Below are 17,212 nucleotides of genomic sequence, written 5' to 3'. Positions count from 1 at the left end.
CATCAATTAGCGGGATACAAATCTCGAGATGTGCATCGCGATCGTCATCCCGAGTTTTTTGCACGTGTGGACAGAAAAAACCCGAAAATTAGCGGGATAAGCATCGCGATGCTAATCCCAAGAAATTTTGCGCTGGTTCGCCAATTAGCGGGATAATTGGCCCCGCGCTGGTACGTGTGAACGGTCGGGATTAGAATCTCAAGTTTTTATATCCCACCATGCAATGCGCACATCACAACAGCGAGGCCTCTGCGAAGAGGTCCTTCATCTCTTTGGAGCACAACAACAACAGCGCGCGAACCACACCACTGACGCGTAAAAGACAATGGACAAAGGTAAGTGCGCGCAGGCAGTGATAGAGAAGGGCGCTGTGTGACCCAGATTGCAGGCTTTGCTGTTATCTCTATCGGCAATTAGCGGGATAATTCGGTACGTGTGGACGCTCGCCGAATTAGCGGGATACCGATCGCGATCGCTATCTCGCTAATTTGGTATTTGTGGACGCTCGCAAAAAAACTCGGGATGTGCATCGCGATCATCATCGCGCAATTTTGTACGTGTGAACCCGGCTATTATCTCATTTTCTTGGTGGCACTTACAAGCTTCCTTAGATTCCCATAAAATGCTACCAGTTTGAAACATTTGCTTCCTGTCTTCATACTGTCTTTGGTTTCTATGGGCAAGCTATTGTGACAATTGATGTACAGTCAGACAATTAAGTTATGATACCCTTGTTGATGACACCGTGCTCTTTTAAAGGCACTCAGTCGTGGCGAGTGGTTTGTGCGGCACGGAGACGAACGCAACACGCTGCCTCCCCCATTCTGTATCAAATGTAGTGACCCCGAATGAGAATAGCGCTAGCTCAATGGGTCAGCGAACAAAACGCTAGGCTACAAGAGAGCTCTCTGTGCTAATCTCCTATAACCCAAAATGGCTGTCCGAGCGAGCCATGAGAGCTTCCGAATGGACGCACACTCTCAGTGCGCATGCGCATGAAGAGAGGCCAAAAGAGCCACTCGTCTTCTGGCCTCTCTCCTCCAATCACCGCAGCTTGCAGTGACAATATATGTGTATGATGCGAATACACACACGCACACACACACACACGCGTCTTCTGGCCTCTCTCCTCCAATCACCGCAGCTCGCGGTAACAATGTTTGTGTATGATGCGTACACACACACGCACACACACACACATGTGTCTCAGTGGCAGCATTGTCCCATACGTTTATGGATATAGCACCGAGTCTGGCATTGCGCAATTACATGCGCAAACTTCGGTCGTTCGGAGTTTACGTACCATTAGGGATGGCGATCGGCTGCCTTTAATACTGGCTGTTTTACGCCATCTGCCAATGACTTATCTCATACTGTAAGCCTTTCAACATGGCTGGACAAGATAGTTGACCCCTACATGATAACAAACCAAAGAATTCCCTTGCTCTTAAAGGGATGGTATAGTTTTGGTTGAGATGGGGATTCAGATTTTAACTTTTTGCAAGATAATTGGCAACCACTTATGAAACATGAACGAGCATACACTTCTATGAAGAATTCATTACAAAGTTTATTTCATGAAAATTGGTTTTGAAATAGCTGAGATATAAAAAAACTAGAAATGTCGCTATGGCGACTGATGCCTCCGCCATAATGCATGATTCTCCCAATAAGCGTATAGTACAATGTCTTCACAATGTGTGATCCATGACAGTTTCACATAACTGGCAAAATATTGAAATGGCAGGTTTGTCAGAAATGTCTTGAACTGGGTTTGCTATATTTTTCTAGGAGTGTAGGTACACATATTTGGGGAATTGAGAATTTTTACTTGCATTCTGACGGACCTTTTTGTAAGTTTATGCAATGAGTAATTTCCAAGGTATGAAGAAAGAGTGTAATGACGGTACAAAACATTTTTTTTTTCCTTTGGGGGGTGGGGAGGCATTGAAACCTAGCCATTGACCCTTAACCTTTGACCTTTGACCTTCTGGCTGGAAATTTCCCAGAGAATCTCCATCAGGTAATGCATGTATTAAGTTTTGAAAGTAATAATGCAAACATTGCATATATACTAGTATATGAGGGAAATAGTAAAATTTTTAGGAGTTGACCTTGACCTTTGACCCCCTGACTATTGACTCATGACCCCTAAATTCCCTAGATAATCCCTGCCCGTCAGTACATGCGTATGTACCAAGTTCCACAAATATACATTGAACCATTTGCGAGAAAAGTGATATTGCAACATTTTCACCTAACCTTAGACCTTTGACCTTATGACGTGAAACCCTCTCTGGAGAATCTCTACGCAGTAGTACATGTCCACACCAAGTTTCAAGAAAATACCTTTGGGCATTGCATGGATATGGGGGAAATTGTAACATTTATAGCATTTGACCTTGACCTTTTGACCTTTGACCTCTTGCCAATGTCACTAAAGTCTACTCAACTTATTGTCACATCATACATCATCCTTGGACCAAGTTTGGTGAAAGCTGCTTCATCCAGTTTTGAGTTATCACATAAACAGATGAATTTCAGGATTTGACCTTGATCTTTGACCTTTGACCTCTGTCCGATTTCACTGAAAAACTAATCAAGTAATTGTCCTATCATACATTATCCTCCAACAAAGTTTGGTGAAATTTGCTTGATCCAGTCTTGAGTTATCGCGTAAACAGATACAATTTCATGATTTGACCTTGACCTTTGACCTTTGACCTTCAGCCGATTTCACCCAAAATCTAATCAAATAATTGCCCCATCATACTTCATACTTGGACCAAGTTTGGTAAAATTCCAGTCAATATTACTCAAGTTATCGCGTAAACGAAAGCGGACGGACGTACGGACGTACGGACGTACGTACGGACGTACGGACGTACGTACGGACGTACGGACGGACGGACGGACGGACGGACGGACAACCCGAAAACATAATGCCTCCGGCACCACTTCGTGGCGGAGGCATAAAAAGGTAAAATAAAGTGGTCCTAATAGAAGGTGGGTCCCATCTTTTCTTAGGACCTCTTTATCTCTGGATATCTCAGCCATTTCAAAACCAATTTTCATCAAATAGACTTTGAATTCCTCTTAGAATTGTATGCTCTTTCATGTTTCCTAAGAAGTTTCTCATTATCTCACAAAAAAATTGGAAACCTGAAGCCTTATCTCAACCAAAGCTATACCATCACTTTAAGTTGTGCGTTGAGACAGAAATGTCACCCACAAAATGTACCTCAATCATGAATGCCGCTTGTCATTTTACAGTGTAAATACACATATTTGTGATGGGGCAATTTTAGGAGCAATATAAAAAATGTCCTTTGGTGTGTAGGTCTATATGCATGGTGTTTGAGAGGGAGCGATACGTGCATTCAATGCATAGAATTAGTACTAAAAACAATGGTTTTTTTTTTTTGTCACCTTTCTCTCCGGCGAAACAGTGCAGTAATAGATACATGTATGTATCACGGGTACTTCAGTAGGCAACATTCTCATTCACAAAATACTGTGGTATTTCTGGCCTCAAAAAAACACCTCTCCGAAGTAAGCACTGCGCTTTTAACATCCCATGCATATCTTTGACTAGGAGAAGACAGGGAGTAAGTCAGTTCACGTGAGAATATACCGCAGTGCGGTTGGTATTTCACGACATGATTCACACTCAAAGCTCACATTGTGTATTTTGTTTGAAGTTTGATTTATCATCCTTAATACCATGGTTCTTTGTGAGGTACTTCACAAGACACTTAGCGAGGTATTTGCATTCACATTACGAAATACTGCACGAGATAAAGCGGTATTTTCCCATCGGTGTGAATGGGCCTACAGTCTACTCACTGGCAGTATCTGTCACATCATATGACTCTCTCTCTCTCTCTTTCTTCTATCCTGTAATTAGTTCTCTACAGGAATTGGTAAAAAGGCCAGAAAAAATAAACACAGTCATTATCACAGGAAATTGTGTCTGTTAACTGGTCTGCTTCAATCTTATTGCCCGAAGCAGAATACACTTCACCGACTGACTGAATGATCATCTCGCAGACCATCTGACCTCAAGTTCATAGGTGCATTCACACTGGAATTACAGAGGCATAGAATACATTTGTACCACGGTGATTTGATAGCATCATTCTTATTGGCAATTAAAATACTGTAAAAGTGGAAATTTTTGCAGTGTGGAAATTTCGCATGGCCAGAATCTTGCGCGAAAATAAAAGCACGTGAATATTTTTGCTTGCATTATATACCACTACGCGATGTCTTGATTCTGCAGAATTTAAAACAAGTGAAATTCATCTTACTCAGTAGAGCGTGAAATATTGCTCACGCAAAAATATCAACTTTTCCAGTAGCACCATAGCAGACAACACGATAATTCACTTAGTACCATTATCATTCAGGAAATACCATGGTACATGTATTTCTGTACAAGCACTGTGCATGCGCATATCTCCAACGAGAAAAGTCACAAAGTAAGTCAGATCATGCAAGAAATACACCCCTGTATGGTTGGTGTATTTTGTGGCACGATTCACACTCAAATCTTACATGCTTATCACATGAGAAGTTTAATGCTACCCTAAATACCACAGTCTTTGGCAACGTATTTCAGGTACATGTACATAAATATAATGCGTTCACATTGTGAAATAGAGTCGTATTTCACCGTCAATGTGAACGCATTTCGTATTAAAGTAACCAGGATGTAGTCTCAAGCTGCGCAGGGTACTCAAGAAAACCATGACAGTTTCGGCTTTAACAATGACTGACTTTAAAGGGATGATATACTATTGGTGGAGATGAAAATTGGGCTTTTAACTTTTTGCGAGATACCAAGAAACCACTTATGAAATAGTACAGAGTATACCATTTTAAGAGAAATTCAAAGTTTATTTGATGAAAATCGAATGAAAAATGGCTGAGACATCCATAAACAGAGCAAAACAGAGTGATTGTACTGAAAGATGGGTCCCACCTTTTATAAGGATTACTCTGTTTTGGATATCTCAGCCATTTCAAAACCAATTTTCATCAAATAAACATTGAATTCCTCTTGGAATTAACATGCTCTTTCATACAGAAGAGGTTTCTCATTATCTCACCAAAAATGTTTAAACCTGAATCCTCACCTCAACCAGTACTGTACAGTCCCTTTAATAATGACGGACTTCACGCAAGATGGCCTTTGACATACTTCACATCTCCAGTAGTTAGCCACTTCCATTTTGATGGCAAAGCGGAAACTATCTGTGTGTGAGACGAGACCACTTTCCTGTTTTTGTTTACTCAATTGCACCTGGCTGGATATTTAAAGATCGGTGACACAAGAAATTAGTGTTGATAAATCAATAGTGAGGCAATAAATCTTTACCTAAAGCAGAAAAAAAAAACTAGAAGAAGTAGAAGAGGAAAAGCTAGAAAAGCCAGAAGTAAGGGCAGTAGAAAAATCTAGAAGCACTTGAGGAATGCTAAACTCCAACATGCCATTTTTAAAATATCATTAATGCCATAAAACTGGGATGCATCTTTTCAAGGTCCCCTGGCATCCCATTCTCTGTTGATTTTCCTGATATGAATAGGTTTACAAGTCACAAATTTTGAAACTGCTTGATCAAAGTACATGTCAAATTCTTTTAAATCTTGTGATATTTCTTTCTTTTTTTTTCTTTTTTTCTTTTTTGCTGCTGCAACTGAGCCCCAACTCCCCACCCCCATCCCCCCCCCCCCCAAAAAAAACTTTCTTGTTTTTTATGATGCCATACACAGTAGATGTGAGCTGAAATAAATACCATAATACCACAGGTTATCACATTAGGGGTAATTACCTTGACTGAATGCTACTAGTATCCCCCTCACCATAAGACAGATCTGATTCCTGTAGTGTAACACCTTCTTACAGAACCCTTCAGTTATGATATTCATCGCTGTATTATCGTGGAAAATATTTCAAATCAAGTGCATCTTTGGCAAGAAAAATAAGTATTTTAAAAAGTTATAAGGGTCACCTGCTGTACCTGGTAAAGATGGCGAGGTGTAAACCACCATTTTATTGAGTTGTGCTCATTTCAGTTCACTTTACAGGGAGTGACACCAAAAACAGTGAGAAAATTGCATTTTTTTTCTCTTTCTCTTCTTTCAAAGGCATAATTTGTAAGAGCATAATGGGTACAGAAGAATTGTAAAATGAAATGATTTTTTAAAATTCATACATATTTGGATGCATTTTCTTGGGAAATCCCCAGCACTTGCCCTCTGATTCTTCTGCACAGCATGCTGTAGTACCACACAGGTGAAAACTGTGCATCTTTGTGGCAGAAAAATAATGATAGTACACAAAAACTGTGTTGTGTCGTTACACAAGCTTGAAGGCAAACTCCAGTTGCATTGCGCCTACTGTATGTGCATTGCCACCATAAAGCTAGTCTATGATTTAGACAGCTTGTTTCGCTACAGCAATTAGAGTATTGAATGTATCTACTGTACATGCTGTATAATATATTTTGTGTGAAGTTTTTATTTTTGTGAATTGCATGAGTCGGGTGCTATTCATAAATTTAACAACATGCAAAATTATCGACTCTGATCTAGATATGAATGCCACATGCCCACACACGTTTGTTTATACTGTACTCTGGACACAATCGCAAATTAATCACTCACGAAATTGGTGGGAAGTCCTATTTCGCAAAAAAATTAGACTGGCTATGGCATATACAGTATTCATTCGAAGCATGCTCGTTGGCCACAACTTTGTCCCTTGTGTAATCCAAAGTTTCACATGTCACATGTAAACATATGATAACCAGGAAACAAATGGGTACAAATCAATACAGATCATGTGGTACATGTTATATTTATGTAATATTACCAGGCCAGAAGTTATTTCCTTGTCCTATTGTATCATCCTATATAATGTATCATGGCGCCAAATCTTACCCTATACACTACAAATATATTATCATACTGCAATGCACACAACTCGATCGAGTTGAGTGCACTTACATGTCTTATGTAATAACACCATATGTGTGCATCGTCACAGGTCTAAGTGTATTCATGCATGCGCCATGCAAGCATCACATGCTGGGCAAAAGTCTCGAAAAGAGTATCTTCTATACTCCTATCTCCATCTCCAGAAACATCTGGTGTGCTGGACGAATCGGTCAAATTCAGACAGCGTTTTGACACGTGAATTCAAGGCTGGATGATTGGGCAGCTCTTTTCAAGGAGACATATCTACCTTATGATTTTATGTCTATTAAATTGTCATTTATGATACCGGTTTAAAACAAACAGACTGTCAAATTTGGATACTACAGATAGGCAATAGGACTTCAGAGTTAAATACATTTTCTCACTCAACACTGTTACATTGTATGTACATGCCTTTGTCAAACAATTTAATGAGTTGTTGAATTCACTATCACAAAATACAGTCAAAACCATAAAAAAAATAGTTAATTTCTTCTTCTTTTCTAGAGAAAATAAGTAATTTTAGCCTTGTACATTGGTACAATACATTTGCACAACACAAGACAATATTATTTCCACAGTTATCAATTTTGAAAATATAAGTTGACTCATATAATCTGCAACCAAATAGCATTGCGAATATACCACATAGTCACAACCACAAACTCAAATTAATGGAATAACCTGGAAACTCTTCTCTTGATCTCCTCACAAATCTTTACTATTAAAAGTTTTCTTGTTGGAAATGAAATCATTGTTGTACCCCTCAAATCAGCTCAGTGTTGTGTAGTAATCATCATGCAGTATGATTTCTATCAGTAGAGAAATCTGTCTAGTTTTATATCACTGATAGAGTCATATTTTTTTACAATAATTCTACCATATCAAATCTGCATTATGTATTCTCATGGTTGTGACCAGCATCACAATTCCCTAGCTGAAAATGCGTGAATCCATAAAATTCTGTACAGACACTTTGTGGTATAATGCAGCTATGCAAAGACAAGAGGCAGTGCATTTCACAAGACGCTCTTGTTACTTGACGGTGTGATATATTTTGAAGAGTTCCCACTTGCGCTGTCAAATGAGATATTGACAGGCTGGCAATTAGCTCTGTGTGTGTGTGTGTGTGTGTGTGTGTGTGCATTTATTCTGGTCACTATTTGACCAAATTCACTCAAAAATTAACTGGTCTGCTCTTTAAAATGGAAAGTTGGCATGTTGACACAGTTTAGAGGGCCCCTTTTTGTATTGCTTAGAATACCAAATGTGACTACCAGTGGACAGTGGAATAGATTTTTTTTTTTTGGTGGGGGGGGGGGGGGGGGGGCAAATCAATAATTTTCTGGCAAACTCACAGCAGTCACCCTGCCAGGCTTCTACCCAGACGGCAATGTGCAACACAATGTACTATTTTAATGCACAGACCATTGACTGTTCAGAAGTACAATCAATTACATTTTACACCATGCAGATACACTCCACTTGAGCTGCGTGCATTGCTTTATTCAGTGCTTATGCTTTGCTGCTTTGACCGTAATGTGTTCATTAGTCATATAATTTCTGTTTGTGTACCATTTGTTGAGTGTTATTTTGCATCGTTATAAATGCAACACACACTTCATGTGACAAGTAATGTGATGGCATAATCACATTTTGACAAAGCATTGCTTCACAACATTCCATATACCCATGTTTGTGTTAGCTCTTTGAATTCCAGAAGTCCTCTGCATTTTCCTGGAATACATTTACTGTACAAAAACTACAATAAAACAAATATGGCATCTTCATTCAATGCTGATACAACAAAGTCCCGCCATATTAAGGATATGGTGGGATAATTTCATGTGAATTTTACACACACACACACACACACACACAAGAAAGAATGTGAAAAACAAAAACAAAAATGCCCGGGATTATGTGTGGCTCGCCTCTGTGCAGTCATTGAACAGATGAATATTTCACGTCAGGCACCAAATGTTATTTTTCTAGTTTTCTTTTTCTTAACTGACACTGAGCTCTGTGATGATTTGTGGTCCAAAGATCAAGTTTACAGCAGTACCACCAAATGCAAACATGATAGCAAAATCAAACACCGATGCCACTGATTATTACAATAAAAACACACAACATTGCTTTACAGGTAAAAAGGCAAGTCTGCCGGAAAATTTTGCAGTCTGACACCATTAATCATTAAATGAAATGGGATGATCCACAAAGCAATCTTGTATCTTGTAAAGGAACAGATTTTTATCCACCCAAACACATTATTTTAGCAGTGTAACACTGCATATGTACATATGCATCTTTGTATGGTATGACAATTTGTCCACGCTTTCGTGCAACTGGCTAACACATGTACCATGTACACATCAAGTACATTGTCAGAAGCACAGCAGCCACGATCAAATATTGGTGGTATTAAACTCCCATACAAAAATAACTAGAGCACTATAGATTATTGCACTTCTCACAAGTGCAATTGATAAATTATTTTGGCGGTCTACCAATGCCTAATTGATATCAAATTTTCACAGTTTGAATTAAATGGAAACACCAATTAGAGTTTGAGTTACATTTCGTAAAAAGAGTAAGGTCAGACAAACAGTATGTTCAGATTAATTGAACAACAACAAAAAAAGCAGCCTTGCCTTCCATGATTACTCACAGGGATATAAAAAGAGAATACATCACTCATGAATATACATGTATGTCACACAGTCGACTCGAGAACTACATGCTTTATTCTGACTTACCTGTAGTACGGCAACAGTAAGAAAATAAAAGTTGGCAATTCTTCTGAACTGTTCAAACAGGTTCTTTGGGAAGAAGTTCAGAGCGGTATACTGTTGAGATGAATGACAGATAAAAATGGGGAAAATCAATGATGCATGCACATGAAGCTTTCATAATCGCTAATGATCTATTGGTAAAATAATGAATTTTACTATAAGTGTTCATATTGTACAATGTGAAATGCAATAGCTTTTCATCCTGCATGTAAGGGCATCATTGCTTATTAATTTGGTAAAGATCAGAAACAAAGCTTCTTGTGAAAAAAAAAAAATATATATATATATATATATTCATATATATATATATGAATGATATCACAATAGGACAATATTCTTGCACATCATTGTTTCGACCATTATAGAGGAAACAAATAACAGTCATGTTGATGTCAAAGATCCAACTAAAGCAAACAGGCATGGTAACTGTATTATCACCAGCTGACAAATAAACTTTTTCTCAGTGAAAGAGTATGAAAATATCAGTATAAAATCAAGTGCTAACGGCAAGCACACATCTATGACTTATAGGGATCGTACAGTTTTGGTTGAGACCTAATTTCAGGTTTCTAACATTTTGGGGTGAGATAATGAGAAACCTCTTATGAAGTATGAAAGAGCATGCAATTCTATGAGGAATTCAATGTTTATTTGATGAAAATTGGTTTTGAAATAGCTGAGATATCCAAAAAAGAGCAATTCTAATAAAGTGTGGGACCCACACTTTATTACGATCGCTTTGTTTTACTTTGTTTTTGGATGTTTCAGTCATTCCAAACCCGATCTTCATCAAATAAACTTTGAATTCCTCTTAAAATGGTATGTTCTGTACTACATCATAAGTGTTTTCTTGGTATCTCACAAAAAGTTAAAAGCCCAATTCTCATCTTCACCGATACTGTACCATCCCTAAACTGCACAATATTAGTCCAGCGGATATAGAGCACATATAGGGTGAATCATGCACATAATGGTAAAAGCACCATACTTGGTACACATGTACATGATGCCAATACAAGTCATTTCTGATATGGAAGCCACTCTGATTCTGCCTGTGGCGGCCGTGGCGGCCATTTTTCAAAATGGCCGCCATGTGATATAGCAATGATGTGTATTTTGGAAACTTCAAGTCCGATTGTCGTGATTCTTGTACCAATGTATAGGTTTTGAGGGTCAAGGATTCCAATAAAATAATTTTTGAGAGGATAAAACCATGGTAACCTACTTATTAGCGGACATTTTGAAAAAAAGGCATGGCTGCCGCTCTACATTCTATTCATATATCTTTAAAACCAATGGATGCATCTTCATGATTCTGGTACAAAAATATGTTTTTGAGGTTCAATTATTTATATGGAAACATCTTTTCGTGTATACAACCATCACATCCTATATGTTTTGGCTGCCATTTTAAAACATGGCCACCGCAATGCTACAGTTGTATACTGTACGTCTTTGAAACTAATTGGGTCAATGATTTTAAACAAGCATTTGCTGATGAATAGAAGTAACACATCTCGTTTTCAGGTCCATTTTGATAAATATGACTGCGACACTACATAGAGTATACACACACACACACACACACACACTTTTTTTTTGTTTTTCAACGATGTTTATTCTGTTCCATTCAAAGTAATAGAAAAAAAAATAACAATTTTCATTTGCTACAATTGAAATGACGAAAATATACATTTGTGATCATAATAGCAAATTTGCTATTGCTGTACATAATGACATAACAAAAATTACACTTTCATGAAAATTATCAATTTACATACAGTCACTTCCCCTATGCTCTCAAAAAAATTGCTTAAATTTAACAGTGATAATTCAATTCTTCTAGCATTAATCTTAATAATCATCACACACACACACACACGCACACACACACACACACACATTATATACAGTGTGGCATAGAATTAATGGAAACGCGAGTTTTCGCAAATGATTTGCACATTTGCATTACTTTATGCAAAAATGAATGACATAAAATTATAGAGAATTTATCTAGAAGAAGAATGACACCAAAATCATCAGATTTGGTTGAGTAGTTTTTATTCTACAGATGTTTTTGTAAAGACGGGTTGAGCGTAAATTTCTTCGCTCAATTCAACAAATTTCAGCATCGAACAAAAGCCACTGCCTTGGGAGACTAACAAAGAATTGAGGCCGCACATCATAATGTGGAATGCTTGAATAGGATTATTGTCAAAAATTCACCTTCAATTGTTGGGTAGTCTCCGTTGCTGAGCTTTGATAAAATAAAGTAAAAAATTAATGATCAACAAAAACATGTCTAGAAAGAAAAGAACTCAACCAAATTGGACAATTTCGTTTTGGTTTCGAAAAAAATATTCCTTTCCGTTTGCTGAGGGGCCACCATATATAATTATTATTATTATATATATATATATATATATATATACACCCTAATTTGCCATATGTATTGTCCCATTGACAAGAATCGTTCACCTTTTATTGGTAAATGAACCTCCTTTGTTGTTGCGGCGTTTAGTTCTGTATTGTTCATTGATTGTTGATTGATCATACCTCTATCACATTCACTATTCAAGTATAGGTATTGAACATCACATAAGTACAATTGTTACATAACTGGAATACTATAAAGATAATTATGTTGAATATCAGGTAGGTAGAGTAAATGGTGAGAATGGAATAGAAGACTTTCCCCCAATTTTGGATGCATAGACAGGAGAGCACAATAAGTGTAATGTCATGTAGTTTCCAGTCACAAAAACATGATTATTGCAGTCTTATAAGACCTATTGATTTCTAAAGTTCTCAGTTCTTTTTCATTATTTCATAGTATGACCTTGTCAAAACTGTTACACAAAATTATAAGGAATTATATAAAGGAATCGAATGAGCTCTGACAATCCAAAACAATTATTGTTCGTGATCATCCATTGATGAGCAGTGATGAACATTAATGCATAATTATGTAGATGCAGGTGCGCTTTGGAGAATGTCTTCAGTATTTCTACTGGTGCTGATGGTAAGTAGAAAGATCGATATACTGAATATTTCATTCTGAAATTTTATCTTCCAATAATTATGAACCCCAACATTTGTATTTCTTTGAGGTTTTCCTTAAATTCATAAATTAGCATAATTTTTCTTGTAGTTTATATTTTGGATGGGTGCTGTTATGTTATAAAATTGCGTTGAAACGCCCACTGTCCATTTACCTGTAGAAGTTGCTTTTGAATTATGAAACCTTAAAGGGGAAGGCTAGTAACTGATCAGTGGGAATCAGTGGAAATGCTGGGAGATGATTGTTCCAATCCTTATGGGATTCATTCAAGAGTTCATTGTATATCTATTGTTGTGTGAAAATGATTTGCTTCAGAATGGTCTCATATTCAAGTAATGTGCAGTTTAATGCTTCCAGGTTAGCGTCCCTGGTCAGTGACGGAGCATTAATCTGCACATTACTTGAATATGAGACCGTTCTGAAGCAAATCATTTTCACACAACAATAGATATACAATGAACTCTTGAATGAATCCCATAAGGATTGGAACAATCATCTCCCAGCATTTCCACTGATTCCCACTGATCAGTTACTAGCCTTCCCCTTTAATCCTTATTCCATATGAGAATGGCAAATGCATGAAATATATATTTGTATAGTTTCTTTGGGGTTAGGGTAGGGTGAAATTCAGTTCAAGAGGCTAAAACCATTGATAAAAATTAATGCATATAAATCAACTATAACAAGTAATGTATTCAGAGTAGAACAACTACACACAGAAACAGATGATTTGATTTTTCCTTGTTCTTGTTCTTTACAAATTACTGTACATCAAAAGGTAAAATTCACAACCACAGATCCATTTAACGAAAATGTTTGTCACATTTCGAGAAAAAATGTACGCATAATTTTTTTGCTTTACCTCTGTGAAGCATATTTACATAAAATGTTATCTTTTTAAGTAATTGGTAATTGGGTTTATTTGTAGGATAACATGGCTTCAAAAGCAAAACTCATTTCAACCGAGACAAACCAGCTCCCAGGAAAGAAACAGATTGGACCAAGTACATCATATTCATATGTCAAGATGATGACACAAAAAAACCTATCATGTCCAGCTTTGTCTAAAAGAAATTATGTTGGTATAGGATACAAAACTTTGGCAGAAGATCTGATTTCTTTTCATGAGGCTGATTCTTTACCCACTACGCTGCAAATTACAATTAGATGTAAACCTATAAAGATGTATTGTATACTACCTATTGTATTTACTTTATCGTTTGATGTATAAGATTCAGTGCAGTTGTAAGTATCAGAACAGCCTGGTCAATCATGAATTTTACAGGCATACATAATTGTAGTGTGTTTACATTTTATGTAAGTGACCCAATAAGCTTTAGAAGTTTTCTCACACTTAGTGTCATATTTCCAAAGGAAACAGATGTACTATGGTTGGAAACTATGATTTTCATTCCATGGTCCAGGGACCAGAGAAAGCGAGAGTCTATATTTCTAGAAACTGTATAATCGTGAGAAATATGTACTTCAGACGTGAAATTGTGAAGATCACAGGCATACATAATTGCAGTGTGTTTACATTTTATGTAAGTGACCCAATAAGCTTTAGAAGTTTTCTCACACTTAGTGTCATATTTCCAAAGGAAACAGATGTACTATATTGGTTGGAAACTATGATTTTCATTCCATGGTCCAGGGACCAGAGAAAGCCAGAGTCTATTATTTCTAGAAACTTTATAATCGTGAGAAATATACTTCAGACATGAAATTGTGAAGATCATGTTTTTCACATACACTGTACACACATAAATCCTATAAAGGAAGTTGAGCATATTTTCCAAAATGCTTCCAAAGTTAACTATGCCCAGATGTTCCACATTAGAATACTAAAAATGAGTGAATAAGTAATTGTTGAACTCTAAAACAAACGTTTACACCAGAATCAATCCACAATGGGCATCCCGATTTCATAACACTCGTACGCTATATAACTGGAGAGAGGCCATATTTATCAAATGGCCGCCAAAACAAAGGATGTGATGAACCTATTCACTTTGCTAAAACATCATTAAATTGAAAACCTTCACCCCAAAACTATACTTTTATAGTTCGAAGGTATACAATATTCATTTTCGGTTGTATGGCAGCCATATGCATTACAATGGCCGCCAAAACGTAGGATGAAGCGATTCATATTCACTTACAGTTGAATTTATGGGAGTCCTTGACCCCAAAACATACTGAAAGTTGGTACCAGAGTCATGACCCTTTGTCCATACGTTTTAAGGATATGTTTTTATCTAACATGGTGGCCATATTTTTTTCAAAATGGCCGCCAATAAGTAGGTTGCCAAGGCTTTATCCTCTCAAAAATTATTTTATTGGAATCCTTGACCCTCAAAACCTATACTTTGGTACAAGAATCACGACAATCGGACTTATAGTTTCCAAAATACACACCATTGCTATATCACATGGCGGCCATTTTGAAAAATGGCCGCCACGGCCGCCAAAGGGAGAATCGGAGTGGCTTCCATATCAGAAATGACTTATATTGGCATCATGTACATGTGTACCAAGTATGGTGCTTTTACCATAAAGTGCATGATTTTTTCTATATCCGCTGGACTATATGTGGTTGTTCACACTGGATGCATGGAGGGCCAGTGATATATCACTCTAAAGCCACTGCATGGAGTAATGTGTTACAGAGCATCAACCCCGCAAAAGATTACACAAACGTTGCCCTTTTAATAAAATGAAGTCAGCATAAATTTTTTTAGATCAAAAAAGAAGGTGATAGATCTGTTTATGAGTGGCATATCTGTCATACATAAAAAACAAAGATCTTGCCTAATGGTACCGTTTATTAAATGACTTTGGCATTATTTTATGAACAGCTGAGAGACTGAAACCAACTTTACTCAGCATTCTAAAAATTCTCATTACAGGCTGGAATTCCATCACCTTGAACTTTTACTTACCTTGGATGAAATAACTGTATTGTCTGGAAACTTTTGCGGGATGTACACTTCATCCTGGTTGGGGGGTGGATGGTTCCCTACAAAGATGGTTCTGTTTTCTGGTACATACGCTTGAGTTATGCCCTGTTGAAGAAAAAAAAAGAAGGAACAAATATATACGTACAGGTACATGTATATTTACACAGGGAATCATTTTCCTGCTTTTGCGTAGCAATTTGCCATGCATTTTCAATGTGACTGCACAAAATTCTTTGGTGTAGCCATTTGAGAACATAGAATTGTATACCTTTTTTTTTCCTTCAAAGTATCATTCATCCACTAAAATTGCTATCCAATTGAGGAGGTAAAGTATTCCCAAACAAATGCAACATAATGAACATTATAGACTTAATTAGAAAGATCATCATGGAAATAGTAATTATCAGGCACTCAAATTAAGTGCACTATGATTTATATTCATACCATACACCTCTTATTTTATCATGACAACTCTAATCACTGTACATATTTCTGTACCCATTTTTCACATACAGCAATTTGAGAACTTGCACATTACTAGTATTCAATATCAAATGCAACAAAATGAACATAAAAGACTTGATTAGAAAGACCATCATGGAAACAGTGGGCCTACTTAATTATCAGGCCCTCGATTGATGTGCACTTATGCTATATATATTTATACCATATACCTCATACATCACAACTCATTATCACTATATATTTCTGTACCCATTTTTCACACACACTGCAATATAGCCCTTATTCATACCATATAACTTTAAATATTTACAACAACTCGTTATCACTACATATTTCTATACCCATTTTTCGCACACAGTACAATATAGCGCTTACACATTAATCAATATCAATCTATATTACACCCTTTGTGTGTCCAATATACTTCCCGGTAATGGGCCGCAACCATGGCTGGGAATGTACGCTCTAATTAACTTTTCCCAAAGTACCATGCTTCAGCGATAAATCACTGCCCTCTTCACTCTTTTCCTTTCCTGTTTCTACTCCCCAACAGATCTTATTACAGACAGTATTTCCCTTCAAAACAGTGGAATTCACACTGACAGGAATTAGCAGGATACAAATCTTGAGATTTGCACTGTGATTCAAATTTGTATGATATTCGCCTGTGTGTGTGTGTGTGTGAGGGGGGCGGGTGGTGTAGGGGGGATTGCAGTTTGTAAACTGTTGACTATTAAAAAGCATGCTTGTCACAATATCACATCCACAAGGTTAGAGGATTACAAACTGTATGAAACTAAAGCAGTATGTTTACACAACACAGGAATCCATGAAGCTTGCTAAAGTGTAATCATGACCTCAGAGCTGGGGCTGTATGTAAATGTGATGAAGGACTCCTGTGAGCTCGCTAAATCTGACTCAGAGCTACACTAGTTACATTCAGACGACAA

At 37.2% G+C, this 17,212-nt stretch overlaps 1 protein-coding gene across 1 annotated transcript in view; it reads right to left on the bottom strand.

The window, feature by feature from the left end:
• LOC139727611 (phospholipid-transporting ATPase IF-like) overlaps positions 1 to 17,212 on the bottom strand; it is a 99,878-nt gene that overhangs the window by 69,813 nt on the left and 12,853 nt on the right. Inside the window, exons 2-3 of the mRNA XM_071638592.1 lie at positions 15,780 to 15,902; positions 9,741 to 9,830 (exon numbers count right to left, since the gene is read on the bottom strand). Of these exons, the coding sequence (XP_071494693.1) occupies positions 9,741 to 9,830; positions 15,780 to 15,902 (213 nt within the window). The remainder of the gene's footprint in view (positions 1 to 9,740; positions 9,831 to 15,779; positions 15,903 to 17,212) is intronic.

Source organism: Diadema antillarum, unplaced genomic scaffold, assembly GCF_040938485.1.
Source record: "Diadema antillarum isolate AM-2024a unplaced genomic scaffold, OU_Dant_1.0 seq00000136_RagTag, whole genome shotgun sequence".
In the NCBI taxonomy this organism is placed as follows: Eukaryota; Metazoa; Echinodermata; class Echinoidea; order Diadematoida; family Diadematidae; genus Diadema; species Diadema antillarum.
The sequence above is the reverse complement of the archived record's forward strand: the minus strand, read 5'-3'. Positions and strand labels throughout refer to the sequence as shown.